This window comes from Taurulus bubalis (genome assembly GCF_910589615.1).
Source record: "Taurulus bubalis genome assembly, chromosome: 14".
NCBI lineage: Eukaryota > Metazoa > Chordata > Actinopteri > Perciformes > Cottidae > Taurulus > Taurulus bubalis.
The window spans coordinates 12,625,374-12,641,679 of record NC_136602.1 but is presented as its reverse complement, the minus strand read 5'-3'; the positions used below and the strand labels follow the sequence as shown (position 1 = coordinate 12,641,679).

At 42.8% G+C, this 16,306-nt stretch overlaps 1 protein-coding gene across 1 annotated transcript; it reads right to left on the bottom strand.

The window, feature by feature from the left end:
- Window positions 1-3,077: 3,077 nt before the first annotated feature.
- On the bottom strand, window positions 3,078-7,596 carry LOC306746511 (leucine zipper putative tumor suppressor 2 homolog; the record flags this gene model as incomplete). Its single annotated transcript, XM_079229433.1, has 7 exons — window positions 3,078-3,260; window positions 3,412-3,516; window positions 3,859-4,374; window positions 4,679-4,825; window positions 5,022-5,144; window positions 5,263-5,925; window positions 6,976-7,596. 7 exons carry the CDS (start codon window positions 7,594-7,596, stop codon window positions 3,078-3,080), a joined length of 2,358 nt encoding a protein of 785 aa, XP_079085559.1.
- Window positions 7,597-16,306: the final 8,710 nt, after the last annotated feature.

Sequence of the window (16,306 nt, the reverse complement as noted above, 5' to 3'; positions counted from 1 at the left end):
TTGGAAAGCTCAAGGTGAAATGTTTCAATTCAGACAGGCAATTTAATAAAAAAATGAAATTGAGCCTGTTTATGCCTTTGAGATAATACAAATTGATTTCAGGTATTTGATTTGACTGCAATAAACACTCATTCAGTATACTTTGCTCACACTTGATGTGTTTCAGGTAAAAACAAAAAGTTCAAACAGTAACTTTAAGGTGTGACAACTTGTTCTTTAATTAAAAACACAGTCATTTGTACAAGAAATGTACACATAAAAATATACATGGGACAACTACATACTTTATGAATTACTGAAGACACAATGTAAGTAAACAATTAAAAAAAGCACACAAAAGTATGAGAAAAATGCCACAAAAAAAGAAAATGTGTTACGTTGCTTTGGTCTAGTCACAGTGGCTACATTTGAAATAGATATTTTGTCTAAATAAAAGACAATGTCACTCTGTTATACTATTTAGTGTTTTACATATTTACACAGAAACAGTTATGCAACGATGAAGAGAACTGAAACGTGAGGAAAAAGCGGAAGTCCGGGATGCACACAGTACATTTCAGTTTGGTTTGCATCACCTGTGTTAATCTGAACCTCATCTGTGGTGAGTGAGTAACAGTCTAGGTCTTGTTAACAAACTAAATATGGTGGGACAAACACAACTTGCCCACTTCCCATGGCTTTATGTAAATTGTTGCAGGCTTGTAGTAATCTATAAAACCTCTCAAACCACAGTGAATGTGGTAAGGTCATGCAAAATATAGACTGATCAAATATGCTGATCACATTTTCTGAAAGGGGTTCTATTGAGTTTTCAAGTATAAGAAACTTAACACTTTCTTGGTTTGCATCAGCTCTGACCTCAACTTAACGAAGAAGTCACTCAAAAATGACCCGTCTCATGCTTTTATAAACTAACGACGAGCACGAAACCCAAAGATGGAGACATGAATTGGTGCGATATTATGATACTGACAATCAAATGAAAGATCAATTAAAATGGAGAGACGACAGGTCAAACACGAGCCTAAAATAAAAGCTCCCAACTGTGTTTATCAGCTGCAAAGTTTGGTCATTAGAGAGTTTGTGTGACACAGATAACTGATGTAAACATATGTTCATGCATTACAGTATTGGGTGCACTTCTATGTTGCCGCTTCCATTTACAACTGATCTATCATTTGAAATATTGGTTGTGTAATATATATATTTATGTACATATAGACGTTTTTTTTATTCGTTGTTTATTAAACCCACACTTATATCAGTACTACAACAAAATATCTTCAGGTGCTATATATAGAAAAATATACAACATCTTCTCCATTATATAGATTTCCATTTCACTGTTATTCCTTGATATAGACTCTTTGTAAAATAAAAGTTATCAGACCACTACTTTTCCCCCCCGTAGAGACCCATCATGCTCAGTGTTATACACAGCCCTGCCTATACTGTGAAAAAACAGCTTCAAATGTGAACATGCTCCCCACCGGTTTACAGCCAACTTGCCTCGAGGACACTAAGCGCTGGAGATACTGCATCTGCAAATTCTCACCTCACCGCTATCTGAACCACCATCTTCTAAAATCTGATACAACAAAGACATGCAGGCATGCCAGTCTTGCTACCTGTATAGCAGTCAGTGAAGATTATAGTCTAGGGGAAACTAAGAAGACTTTTAAAAGTGATATTTGGCTTTTGGCTGGCAAAAGCTAAATAAAGAGCACTAATGGGAATGAAGGAGAATAAAAGGAAACTCTGAATAAGCATGCCTTAACTCTCTCAGTGACGTCCCGACCGAACTGAAAGAATATACTCCATTTTTAGCTTCCTGATACCGACTGCTGACTGTTATAAAAATAGTTGAGTAAAAAGCAGAGATAGAGATGGAAAGAGAGAGCAGACATAGAGACAAAGGCAGAAATAGAAAGAGAGAGAGGAGAATCAACAGCATCCTGGTGATATCTCCCATGCTACGGTCTGCTTCCTATAGTGCTACATAATTGTAAAATGCACATGTTCATGTCAGAGCTTGCTGTGTTGTCTGAGTCGTTGGTGGTCCTGAAAACATGAGCAGCGTCCTTTACACATTTGGTTTCTGTGTCCTCATGGTTTGGGAAATGACAGATTAGGATGTCCACATTTGAATGTCAAAACTGGTATGTTGATGTTTAGTGATTTGCTCCACAATAACGAGTTGTATCCCGAACAAAATTGCACAGAAAAGTTGTGCAAAACGGTACCATGTTTCCCTGGGTGAGCAGATTCTTTAATTGGCGAAGATGACCATTTATACTGCATTTCTCTGGAGTGATAACAGTCACAATACATTCTTTTTTAAATACACACTGCTGAGGAAATCGAGCACAAGAACAACAATGTTGTTATTCTTTTATCCTTTTTTAAATGAAATGAACTGCAGATCCTCTGAACACCATGATGTACAAAGAGCAGATAGTTGGTGTTAGTCTTCCTTCAGTAGTTACTTGGAGGACTAGTGCAGTTGCTGTTGCTGTTTGGACGGTTGATGAGATCATCATCAATAGCCAGCAGCGGTGGTGTTGATGACTGCTGTCATGATGCATCATTACAAGCTGGTGGCCGGGTGTTTAACCTTGTGTGCTAGTGCAAAAGGGGTGACTGCACTTTGACCACACTGCTGTGCCTGTAGTAACATTTTTTTGCTTCAAGTTCCCGACTATTTTTAATACCCTGATTTGAACGTGGTCTAAGGAAGAAAAACCTTCTTCACTGCTTTTGCTCCCACAGAAGGAAATACGTCTTTGTGCTGGCTTTGTAGTGGAGTAAAACCTGTTAAAAGTGCCAGAGGGGACACTTTATAAGGATTTATTGGAGTACTGAAGTTAGAACGCACCTTTGGGAGATTTCCCTTTTGACAGTGACCAGTGGTGAATGCTTGCTCAGTGGTCCAGGTAAAGCCATGTTGAGGATAGTGCAGTATTTGGCCTGGACTTCAATGTGTGGTTTCCATCCTCAGAGTCTTTTGTGTGTTGTGTTTCCATGTTTCTGTGCACATATTACTATAATAGCATGTGTGTGTGTGTGTGTGTGTGTGTTTAGATCTCAGTGGCGGTGATTTCCTCAAAGTGGATGTCGTTGCTGCCACTGTGAACCTCATAGTCCTCCATGTCCCTGTTCTCCAGCTCAAGACTCAGCTCCCTCATCACTCGCTCAAGATCCCGGTTTCTGCGGTACATCTGGATGTAGTTCTGCTGCAGCTGCTTTTGGTAGCGGATTACCTGTGTGGGGGAAATACAGAAAGGAAGTAAATCAGTAGGGAGGATCAGAGTACCGGTAAGCTATTTTGTCGGGCATGACATTGAATGAAAATGACAGAGATTGAAAATCAATCACTAAGAAAAAATTAAATTTCTCCTTGCTCCTTTTTACCTTTTCCTTCTCCTCCTGCCACACCCTCCTCTCATCCTCAAACCGTGACAGATGCTCCTCACTAGTCCTCCTCTCGTACATGAGTTCACCCTTCAGCCTTTCCACCTGCGAGAATGAAAAGAAATGTTAGAAACTGCACCGTTTCAGCAATATGTACTTTTGTGTTTAAAATTGAAATTGCGATTATCATACATTACAATATTACATTATTAACACTGATGCATTACCATTAAAGGAGCATCTTTATGTAATTAATAGTTTAACTTTTAACCACTAACTACTTTTTAGTTTTGTAGTTGAATATATAACATTGGATCATATCGAATGAAACTGATCATATTATTTTAGTTCTGCAAAGTTATAACTATAAGCATGAAATAAATGTAGGAGAATAAAAAGTACAATATTTTCCTCTGACAGTTTCATTACTTCATAAAAACATTGTACCTGTTGTCTGAATCCCAACACTGCTTCTGCATTCTGCCTCTGAGCCTTGGCTTCATCACTCTCCCCTCCCCAGACCAGATGAGTCTCGTCTGCATCTCGATACAAAGATGGACTGGGACCGGCCCTCCCTGCCATGCCTCTACCCTGTTGGAGGTTGAGGCTCATGCACTGCCCCTTCATGGATAGATTTCCAGGTAGAGAGTGTCCGCTGTGATTAGACAGAGTGTCACGGAGGCGGGCTGACTCTTCTTCCAAACGGCCCAGTTTCTCCCGGAGCAGCTCAGCTTCGCTCTTGCGCCTCTGGAGTTCGTTCTCACAGACTTCTAGCTCCAGAGATCGTGTCCGCAGGGCCGTCCCGGCCTCGTGGGATCGAGCCTGGCTGGCTTGCAGCTCAGAACGGGCTTCTCTCAGCTGGGCCTTCAGCACCACGATGTCTCCGGCCTTCTGGCTGAGCTCGGACTGGATTTCCTTCAGCTGCTGCTTCAGCAGGGAGATTTCTCCTGACTTCTGACACACCTGAAGGGTCACGAGCAAGAAAGTTAGAGAGAGAGAGAGCGGTGTAAGTGCAGAAAATACAGAACAAATGGTCTCTTATGACAGATTACAAACTGACATTTTGGATTTGCTTGCTCCTTCGAGGTAAACCTCAAATTATTTCAAGCGTAGTTGCTCATGAGGTTAATTTAAACTATAGGTGTCAACTCAGACATCTTTCTTTTGGGGGCATTTTATGCTTTTATCAGTAAATCAAAGCAAAGATCTCCTGCCAGTCTCAAAGAGTGACCACCAACCACCTCTCTATTGCCTGACTCTCACTCACCTCCCACTTTGTCTCTTCCAGACGTGGCCCCAGCTGGGTCTGCTCCCTCTGGATGGTGGCGCACCTCCTTTCCAGCGTCTCTCTGTCCTGCAGCAGCGAAGAGAAGTCCTCCTGCAGCTTCTTTTTCTCCTGTTGTAGTTGAAATACCTGACGACACAAAGAGATCCATATTTTACAACCGCCTTAAATACTGAAACAGATATGTTGATCTAGAATAAGACATGCACTCACTCTCAATGAAGGAATCTCTAGACTCCCAACTATAGCACAAGACTAGCAAAACAAGTTGAACCTCTTTCTCTCTGTGTAAATGTTTTAAAAGGGTTTTAAGTATTTAGCATACCTGTAACTGTAGCACCTGCTGTGCCCTCTGAGCCTTCTGAGAAGCCTGCTTCATCTTTGAAGCACAGCTCTGTCTCAGCTCCTCCATCTCTCTTTCACAGCGACGCTGCTTCTCCTCATACACCTTCCAGAGCAGAAGATACGAGTGAGAGGTCGGTGGTCAATATTTTATCTATACTTACATTGTATCAAGTTATTCAAGTGGTGTTTTAAAGGTTATAGGTTTGGTCAGTTTGTCTCACCTGGCAGATGGCAGCTTCATTCTCATCCAGATTTTCCCGGAGCTGCTGGAGCTCCAGGTCTCGTTCCCTCAGTTTCTCCTCCAGCTCCCTCACCACCGCCTCGTAGCCCTCCACCAGTGGCGGTGAGTGTCCGCAGGACCCGCTGTCCGACAGCGGCTGCCCGCGCCCACTTAGCGACCCCGAGCCTGTGCTCTTGCTGGATGAGGAACGTCCACTGTCTGAGTTAGTGTGGCCGTGGCTCCCACTTGGACCTGAATTGTTTCGGCCCAGGCCGGTCACGGGCTCCAGCTGAACCCCGGAGCCAGACCCGGAGCTTGAGCCTTCACTGGGGGCCAGACTGTAGCCTGTGCTGCTGTGAGTGGGGAGGCTGGAGAGGGAGTTCCTCCCTGAATCTGACATAGAGTAGGACTGGCTGCCCCGAGCATTACGACCTCCGCTGTAGGAGTTGCGCTTCCCTTCAGAGCCGGAACTGCTGCTCCCTCCGATGCCGTTGGCGCCGCTGCCGCTGTTGGACCCTCCAAGGGGCAGCAGGAGGTTGAGGCTGGCCTGGCTCTCTGACAGACTGCTGCCTCCTGGCCGTGGTGACAAGTACTGCACAGAGTGACGATTCTTGGGAATGACAGGTTTGAACGCTGTAGGACGGATCAGCACTTTCTCCATGTTCTGAAAGTACATCATTATAAAAAAACAGCATTAGTGGTTGATAAAAGCTCAGCAGCGCTAATTAGCACCGGCTGAATAAAACTCATTAGAAAGAGGTGAGTGATATGCTGGCGGGTCACCCCTCCAGGCTCTGATTTGTTTAATTTGGTTAAATTGATATTCATGGGCGTCATTAAGCAATTTCCTTAATGATTTTCCTATCATCTAAGATATAGAAAGACAGGCAAGAGAGGGAGGGGGATTAAAGGGCAGAGAAAGATTGGAGGAAGACTCGAGACAAAGACAGAGAGGGTGAAAGCTCCTCATATGTTCTGTAAGCATTTATTCTCAGCAATCTTCCTCAGGGTTCTCTAAATACGTCAGTGAATGTAAGCAAGCTCTGACATTGAACATGATGGGTCGAATGATCCACCAGAGCCGTAAAGCCAGTTATTAAGCTTCTCTCTGGATCGATGGAAACAAAAAGCCAATTAAAAAGCTGAGGTAATCTGCTTTAAAACACATCAGCACATGTTACAGAAATGCTCACATCGGTGTGTATTCTAGGGAGAGAAGAGAAAAAGTCCTTGTGAGGATATTTAATGTCTTGAGCAGTAATTAAAGAAGGAGAAACAGCACTTATGGTAGGGATTGGAGCTACAACACTTCCAGTGAGATAGTGTTTCTACTTTCTATTCCAGCCTATTGCCCTAAATGTATATCACATTCAAAACTATATAATTTCAGGTAATACAAATATAATTGTTCAGAGCCTGCTTTATGAAGGAGTTTAAAGAGTTACTTTTTTTCTTACATATACGCTTTTAAGCTTTTTCAAGAGCTTTCAGCCACATTCAAAGATTTGATCAGAAGTACTATACAGTAGCTCGACTGATACTGGATTTTTGAGGCCGATAGTGACATTGCTATATTTAAAGGACCTCAAACCTAGTTTTGCTTGATTTTATGTGCCGCAGGTTCTTGTTACTTATCGGCCAACATATATACTGAAATACCTGCAATAAGCTGAGTAGATCTGCCAGACCAATCACTAGAGTCTGCTCCTCTTACCTTCTCTAACTGCCCGGACACTGGGATGAGTTTTGGAGGAGGCCCTCCAATGTTGCCATTCAGAGTCATGTTGTCCCTTTGGTCCTCTGAGTCACTGCAGGGGCTTGCAGCTGCAACTACCAGGTTGTCGTTCCAGTCTCCAATCAGCACCTCGTCGCTCACAAACCCCAAGTTTCCATTAGTGCCACCATCGACTGCTCCATCAACCGCCCCACCGTCTGCTCCAGCAGAGTTACCAGGCCGGGGCTGCTTCTTGGTGGGTAGCGGCGGAGGAAGAACCTGAGCCGGGGTGAGCGTTTGGTTGCTGATAACCAGCAGCTGCTCCAGTGAGCTCCCGCTGCGGAGGCTGTTATCCTGGAGCCTGAAGCAGCTCGTGGCCGGCGTGGAGCGGCGTGACTTGGTGGTGAATTCGCTGGCGGCCCGGCAGTGTCTCTCCTGATACGTTCGGCCTGATATGAGGCTGCTGACAGAGCCCATCGCGATCCCGGAGCTGCAGGGCCCACAGGGGCCGGGGCAGGGGCCTGAGGGGGAATGGGATGATAGTGGCCGGCACTGCTGCACGTCGAGACCTGGATTCGGGTGGTCAGTCACGGTCACAGGTAATGCCTGAACCAAAGCCATGGCACCCCGACGGCGTCAGACACACCACACACTCTGAGAGAGAAAATGAGAAATTGTATTCAGACCCTAGATGCAACAGATGAAGCTATTCAATATTTATAACGCATAACACTTTCGTCTAACTGCCAATATGTCACAACCAAGTTCATGGCCCTTTAACCGCAATTCATTTATTCTGCCTTTTCTGAGTGATTCATAATGCATAAATGTATACCATATATATCATGTTAACCAGAATAAACATGTTCAAATACATCATGTTTTTGGTTTTCAGTACGTTTTACAATTAATTTCAAGGCAATTACTTACAAGGTACTAAATAGTCTGACTCTTATTATATCTTAGATCTTTTGTCCCCATTTGACCCTGCTCGTCCTCGGGAAGGGGCCTTCTATATATTCCAGCCTCTGAAGACTAAGGGGAACAGAGCTTTTGAGATAAGAGTCCCCGGTTATAATTTTATCGCATTGCCTTCTGTGATTTCATCTGTACGTTGCTCTTTGACTCATTTTATTTTGTTATTGCTGTGTGTTTTTATTGTTTTGTATGTGATGCACTTTGTTTTGATATGTACTTATAAATATAAATAACCCTGTTATAATTATAATCATTAATATACATATTTTTATTCGTAGTAGTATTATTATCCACTAACAAGGCAGGAACTAGGACCCAGCCAAGACTGCTGCACCGAGCTGCACGGTGTGGAAACCAGTGAAACTCCATCAGTTTGTATTTAGGCTGCACAGCAACACGTAGAGATAGAAAACAGCATCATCAAGATGCGCAGCATCTTTAAAATATTTCACCAGAGTGTAGCGATACCACGTCTAGACTGAACTGTTAGTGTTCGGTGATCAACTCTCACTGATATTTCAAAGTGGGCAGTGAAGTAAATATGCTTTAATATGATTTAAGAGCTATTACTGTCAAGCAGCTGTTTTATTCAGTAAAGATTACGAATTGAGTTTACTCTTGAGTTGCATCTTCCACATATTTCTAGACAAGGATACAGCTACTAAAGAGTTACTGAAGTGCCATTTTATTCTCACTGTCTTAACAGTGGACAGTTGGATGATGACTGGATTCCATCTTTGTGTTTCAGGATCATATTGTTTTACTTGAATGGAACAGATCCTCGTCACCGCTGCACACCTGTGCAAAAATGTCTGCTGCCTTTTTAACATTTTGACATGAGACAGTAGGAAAAGCACAGGTGTAAATAATAAAATGAATGATGGCTGCATTTCATTTAACCTCTGGGTGCTGCATGTTTGAAAATGTTTTCCATTTGTAAGTTCAGCAGAAAACAATAAAAACAGCAGACATTTTGATGTGTCACAGCAGAAACAGCATGGGGGTTACTAATAACATTGACAATAGCTCGACAATAGTCGTAGTCAAGTGTCCCAGTATTAATAGCCAGCATGACAGTACCAGGATCCTCAAACCGAGGCAGCTAAATAGAAATCTGCTATTAATAATTGTATTATTTGCACCTAAGTGATACTACTGTATAGTATGTATCTACTGTATAGATATCGTATGCTTTAATAAAGCAAGAAACATAATTTCCACGGTTCTTGCACGGTGCTGACAGTCTCTAATTTGCGCTTGGTGCTTGGTATCTCATCCATGTGTTAAAAATATGTGAATGAGACTCATTATGTGAACAAATTGTTATTCTGTCAGCTTTGAATAGTATGGCAAATCATCTTATCTTTATTCTTAAATTGTTCAAATTAAAATAATTCAAGGCAGCATCTTTAATAATTGCAGTATCCAAATGTGACACATTTACTTTCCATACAAACTTATTACAATTTAAAACAATAAACAATTTTGGCAATAAAGCCAAATTATTTGTTGATTTTAGGCATGTTGTCACTCATAAACATAATTAGCCACTTAACAGCTGTTTATTTGAAACATTTCTCCCCCACACATCCCCAGAACCCTCCCCCCAGTAAAAGCTTATCCCTCATTAAATACACTCCATGTCTCTGTGACGCCACTAATAATTGTTAATGTCATTAACGAGACAGGAAGAGAAAAAAGCGAATGGATTTAGTGGAGACTGTGGATGACAGACACAGAGAGCGAGAGAATGAGTCAGGGTCATCATCTGCAGCTGCTTGCCTGAATGTCCATGTCTAAGCCTGGTGAGCAGTCATCCATGTATTACTTCTAAAAGGATCTGAAAACTAGTGGCTTCACTGTTTCATGATCACAGTGCTCATACGCCAATCAAATTATCTTATCTATTATAGTAATATGTGCACAAGGAATAATCGCTTCACTTGGTCATTGCACTATTTTTAGGATGAGAACCATGGATACATATTATTAACAACACAATGATAAAGTGGCAGCAGATTAAGTCCTCCATTTGCAGATAGTATTATCCGTGTTAGTTTCCTGGGGGGACAGAGAGGGGACACATGTCCTCAGTCTGTGGAGCCAAGCCCAAATCTGTCTGGCCTAGTGGAATAATCCATGCCATCTATGTCTGCACACTGCCAGGACTAACGCAATCACACTGACTGACACTCTCGCATACACGCATACACACACGCGCGCACACACACACACACACACACACACATGACGTGCATGTACATTAACATCCACACCCAAAATCCTGGATGCATCACCATGCATCATTCATCAGTCATGAACAGAAAATGTCTGATACCATTCCAACAATTATGTTTGATCACAACGGTCACGTACATGCAGGAACACACATTCAATCTGACGTCTGCATTGAACCCATAAGCATAAGAGGAGTAGTTGGCTGCTGTAAAGTGGCCACGGAGGCTACATCTACACACTGATACATTTTTGTTTTGAAATGCCGAAAACAATCTCAATCCACACGTTTCAGCACCGTTTTAGAATTTATTTCCAATTGGTTGGTCAAATGAACACTTACAAATAACGTTTTACAAGATTATGGGTCAAGAAATGTGGTCTTTTTTTAAAAAACGTAGCAGTGTGGCTCAATGCCACTTTGACATGTGGAAAGTAGGAGCCGGGGATTGAACAGCGAATCTTGTGGTTAAAGGACAAAATGTCCTCAGATTAGATTGTAGATTGTAGATTGCAGAATCCTCTGATATAATATGTTTGTTGCAAACTCTTTCACATTAAAAAACAAACACAAACACAAAAACATTGAAGCATTTACTATTTTATGTTGAAATTGATTGTATTAATTTTGGCGTGAAGTGGTCGTGTTTCCGAGCACCAGAATCCATAGAAAACCTTGAATGTTACTGTGTGTGCAGTCCTGGTTCTGGTTCTGCCGGCATCCCTTCCCTTCACTCAAGCATTAAGAACAACTATAAAGAAACCAGCCAATCGCCTTGCTGATGATCTGGTTGACTTATGTAGGTCATATAGAGGCATTCGTATTACATTGAATTTCATTACCAGTTCAAAGTTCCTCACAGCAACTTTAAGTACAGCACAATACTGTGAAACCATATCTTATATTCTGGTAGCCCCGGGGCCTCAGTATGCTTCAAATGATGTGGTTGTCAGATCAAAAAGCGTCTTATCGTCTAGCACTACATGGGAATTGATGAGAAAAAAATGTATCTAATTATTTGTGAATGATCACGCAGCAGGGTGGTTCAACTCCTGCCGGCTGACTATATAATGACTAAACAGTGAGCGTGTCTGTGACTATGTGACAGGGAGTGAGGAGGAGTGAAAGAAAGGAGACAGACTTCATAAGCACCCATGAGTCAAGGAGATTAAGATATGTGTGGTATGTGATGTCTTCCCTCAGAACCTCCTTTCACCTTTTATCCAGCCGTGCCCACCTCTTCTTCACTCCCAGCCCTGACAAGGACCTCTCAGGCAGGGATAATAGAATTAACAACCCTGTGTGACCGTCAACCCGAACCCCCCTCAGTGCTAACCCTGTGACCCCCTTATGAGGGGAGCTGGTCTGACTCGGCCCTCCCACCCCTTTGACCTCAAAGGGTCTGTTTTTGTTCTGGCTACTCAGGCAACAAATCCCAAAAGCTAATTTCCCCCTCTGATGTTGCTCGCTGTGCTTCTTAAAGTTATTGAAGCTCTCCTCCACATCTTGGCACATGCCTCTGAGAAAGTGAAAATAGTTTTAACATCCCTCCACTCCTTTTCCTCATTACACACATCCTCCTCTGCTGTCAACAGCAGGAGACAGGCAGAGAGAAAACATTGCCACTAAAAATAGAAAACATCTCAAGTGCCTGAAATCATTCCGATAGTCTTTCATGAGGCGTTTTTGTCAGCGAGGCATTTGATTCGTTGTTCAAAAATAAACTCCAATAGTGTTGCAGCCAGCTACTAAGGGGTCAACCCAGGGCCACTTTAAACCGCTTCCCGAAACTATCAAATGATGCTGAATGGCTTTAAAGCATCCTCACTGCTTCTGACAGGAACTTGAAATACACAAAGTGGTTGTGGGAATTTATCCTCCACTAAGAGAAGAAAAGGGGTTCAGAGGTTGCTCACTAACAAGATCCAGAAGCGGGGTCTGTGATGGGGAAATAATCCCGGTATGGTAAGTCTGTTTATGACACCAATATTAGCCTGGAGAGGAAGCCCATTATTCCGCAGCAGCAGACCGCCCCTCACAATCACATACAACCTCCGAACTATTCCGGAAACTCTGCTGGGCTCAGGACAAAGTTAGAAAAGCAAGAATGAGTCAGAAGAAAAAGAAGTGGGTTGAGCGGCAATAACACAAAGGCGGGCAGGGTGGGGACGACGGTTGGGGGTTTAAAGGAATTCCAATAGCAGGTAGCCTAAGGACCGGCTCCAAAGAGGCCTGAGCTCTTGGGGAAAATCAGGCATCTATAATCCTGTTTAGACATTATTTGACACACAGACACTGAGGTCTGAGCACCTTAAGATCTCCTAAAATGTAAATCCAATGTGAAGACAGACATCATTTTACTTCCACATGTCTGCCTCTTTCAGATATTGTAACGATAACAGACAAGGGTTAGGGTTGTTCAAACATGGATAAAGTGTGGTGCTAGCCATTGTGCTAATGCTTGGTTTTGTTTCATGGAGGTTCAAACAAATGCAAAGTTTCCAGTGTGCTGGCTGATGAAATTGCAGAAGCTGGAACCAGCAAATGTTTGAAATTCTTACTCAATAACTATATTTATATGATTGCTTCATTAATCAAAATGTATCTCTGTCTCACTGAAATCTGCAATAATTCAGTTTTTTAGCACACAACATCGACACATTATCACCTTATCAATTTGATACAGGCATGTTAGCAAATAGGTGCTTCATTACGTGTATCCAGCAGACAAGAAGCCACATTAACTAGTTTACAGTTTTTGCTTTTTTAGAGCCTTTTTTAAAAACATCAGCCTGCTGCAGGTCAAAATTACAGCGAATCAAATAATCAAGACTACATCCAAAAACAATAAGCTAAAGAATCCAAAAGTAGAGCTAAGAGGAACTGCAGGGTTGGGCAATAATTCTCACTACAAGCGACTCCTTTCACTTTGAGCCATTCAGTCCATTATTAATATAACAAACATGGCTTAGTGCAGCTTTAACCAGTGGTTAAGGCGACATCCTCCAGACGAACTGCCATGATTTTCTTTAGCTCTTCAACCTCCTTCCTTCACTTTCATCCCTCCTTCCTGTTCCTGACTATTTTCCCCCATATCTCTTTCCTCTCTTCTCTTGCTCTCCTGTCACTCTTTCCTTTTCCATCCCCCCTCTCCTACGACTCCCTGCTCACTGGTGTGTGCAGTGAGATTGTCGGCCCCTTCTTTAACAGCAACACCACAGCGTGACTAACTGAAGGCAAAGCCAGTGTGAAGAGGAAAGCAACAGGTGGAAAGTATAAAATTGTGAGATCGGGGCGGGCACTGTTTGGACGAAAGTATCAGAATACGAGTGATAATAAGAATCATTCATAACCATTTGTATACATTATTTTGGAAATTTTTTTTTTCATTTACTGCCTGGTAGAGTTTCACTGTTCTCAAAAACAGTAGTCAGTGGGACCCACACATTTAAAATAAAGCAGGATGTTAAAAGAGTGTGGTGTGAAGTTGAGAGCTTGTTCAGACCAGCAGAAATATTACATTTTGGTAAGCAGAGCCTGGGTGGCCTTGATTAATCCTGAGACCAGTGATCCCAGTGGATGGAGAGAGTGAGAAAGGCCGACAAAGAGACAGAGGTAGAGAGGAAATCAACAGGCTAGGTGAGTCCCAATAATCCTCCACGGCTGCCAACAAAAGAAAATCCACATGTACAGGCAAGGCAGCAACACACTGACACACACAATACCTCACCGAGGCGATCACTCAACACCTAATCTACTCTCCCATTTATTTGTCACGCATCTACTCACTGAAAGTCCACAATAAAACTTCAAACAGGCAAGAAAATTGTATTGGAGTGAAGTCAGTCGACTCCACTGTAAAATGAGTTGAAGTCTTTTAATGTTTTGCCAGAAGACCTGAGGTTATAATATGCCTCCATTCCAAAACAATGACTGTCTGTCTGAGTGGTCGTTCACTGTCACCTCCTCCCACATGGCTTGGCTTTAAGGTCTTGCAGTGATTGTGTGAGTGTGAGTGTGTGTGCGTGTGTGTGTGTGTACGAGATTGCTGAATGTGTGCAAACCTACTCAGTCCTCATTAACCCACACCCTCACTGCCAAGTCTCTTTTCACTCAAACCAGAGAGACATTGTCCTTTTTTGGCAAAGTAACATGGTCATTGGAGCTTAACAAAAATTGTGAGTTCAGGTATTCTGTGGTGATAAAAAAAAACACACAGACATAAGGTTTCTAAAAAGTGAAAAAGTGTGCAGGAGTAATTGGCAACAGGTCTCCCAAAGTCCTGCTCCCCCACTTTCTTTTCTTTTACAACCGACTTGTTGCCGTTACGGACTTTAGCTTCTGCCTCTGTTTGGGAGCGTTGCTATGGCAGCGGAGGCCCACATTTTTCATGCACAGGGCAAAATGAGATAGAGAGGCAGGATAAGGGAAAGGGAAGTAAGGGAGAAAGAGAAAGAATGAGTGAAAAGGTGAATGAGTGAGTGAGGCTTGTGTATGTGTGACAGACTGACAGCAGACAGTTTGGCTCTTTAGCATCTCAGAGCATCTGGCCTCAATTCCAACGTGAGAGGCTGAAGCGGGGTGACCGAGCCTCGATTCTGTTTCTCTATCAGTCACACACACACACACACACACACACACACACACACACACACACACACACACACACACACACACACACACACACTGCAGAGAAACTCACACAGTACCTGTGGGGGTTGACAGAGAGAGCAGCCAGCAATGTATTGAAATGGGATGCAGTAGACGTCAATGACATGAAAGTAGCAGCACAGCCGCATGTGAAAACTCTATTTGGTCATTTGGGGACAACAACTGCCAATCGCATGCATATTTAAAGGACCTCTTTGAAATTAGTTGAAAAACTATAGTTGACTAAATAAATAGGGGTTGCATGAATATTTTGTCAAGGTATTGCAAAGCATATGTTTGAGCCCACCTGAAGCGTCACCATGCTGCACTAAATGACTGTATACCATAAAAGTAAAGCTCTCAACTGAATGCAATTCTTTTGTTTTAGTAACACTATGGTATCATCTGACATTTCTTTTGATACTAGTACCAATAACATACCAGAACTGCAGTTTTTCAACAAAATACCTCTTTTTAAACAAAAGAAGCCAGAAGTCAAAGTTCAAGAGAAATACTTTTGTTTGCTTTCTTGCCAAGAGTTAGAGGAGAAAGCTGATACCACTGTGCTGTCTGTATGGTACAGATGAAGCTACAGCCAGCACCTGGTTAGCTTAGCTTAGCATAAAGGCTGTGGACAGGGGGAACAGGCAGCCTGCTCTGTCCAAAGTGAACAAAATGCACCTACAAGAACCTCTAAAGATAAATAATTAACATGCAATATTTTGTTTGCATAAAAATTACAATTTGTGATCATGAGGGATGATGAGCCTGAACTATTTCTTGGCCGGGAGCATGGACTACACATTTGAGGTCAGTACTTGACAGTTTTTGAGACTGGATGCACATTTCACTCCCCGGCCCTGCACAGCACAGAGTGCTGGTTTACAGTCAGCCGGCATCGGAGGAAATTGAGGTATCAGTAAAAAAGGGGACATTCCTGGTCAGCTCCAAATGTTGGATTTTCCAGGAGGTTTTCCAGTCACTGACAGTTATCCAGCGGCAGTCAGCGGTCAGACCCGCAGACACTGGAAATACCAAGAATGCCGGTGGTAGAGACACAGAGATTAGTCTGGCCGGTGGACTACTGTTTGTCAGGATCAGTGGCCGCTTCAGCCTTCACGCTTTGACTGGGACTTAATACAATAATTGGGGGCAGCTCTGATCTCTCATCAGTGCAGGTCATTTTGACTTTAGCATGCCGTTTACTGGTGTATATTTTGGAAAATCCAGGTCCTCAGTCTGATCTGATTTCTCATTGCCCCAAATGTGGAGAGAAGTTTTACCTCTTTAAACTTCCCTTCCTCACCCCCTGCTGCTTTGGCTGAATGAACAGTGGAAGGCCTTTGTTTCAGTTTAACAGAGGGCAGATAGTCCTCTGGGCCTGTTATCTCACACTGAAAGCAACAACACTTTGACTGACAATGTGACCCAGAAATGTGAGGGAGGAAGAGGAGGAGGGAAGTGCCT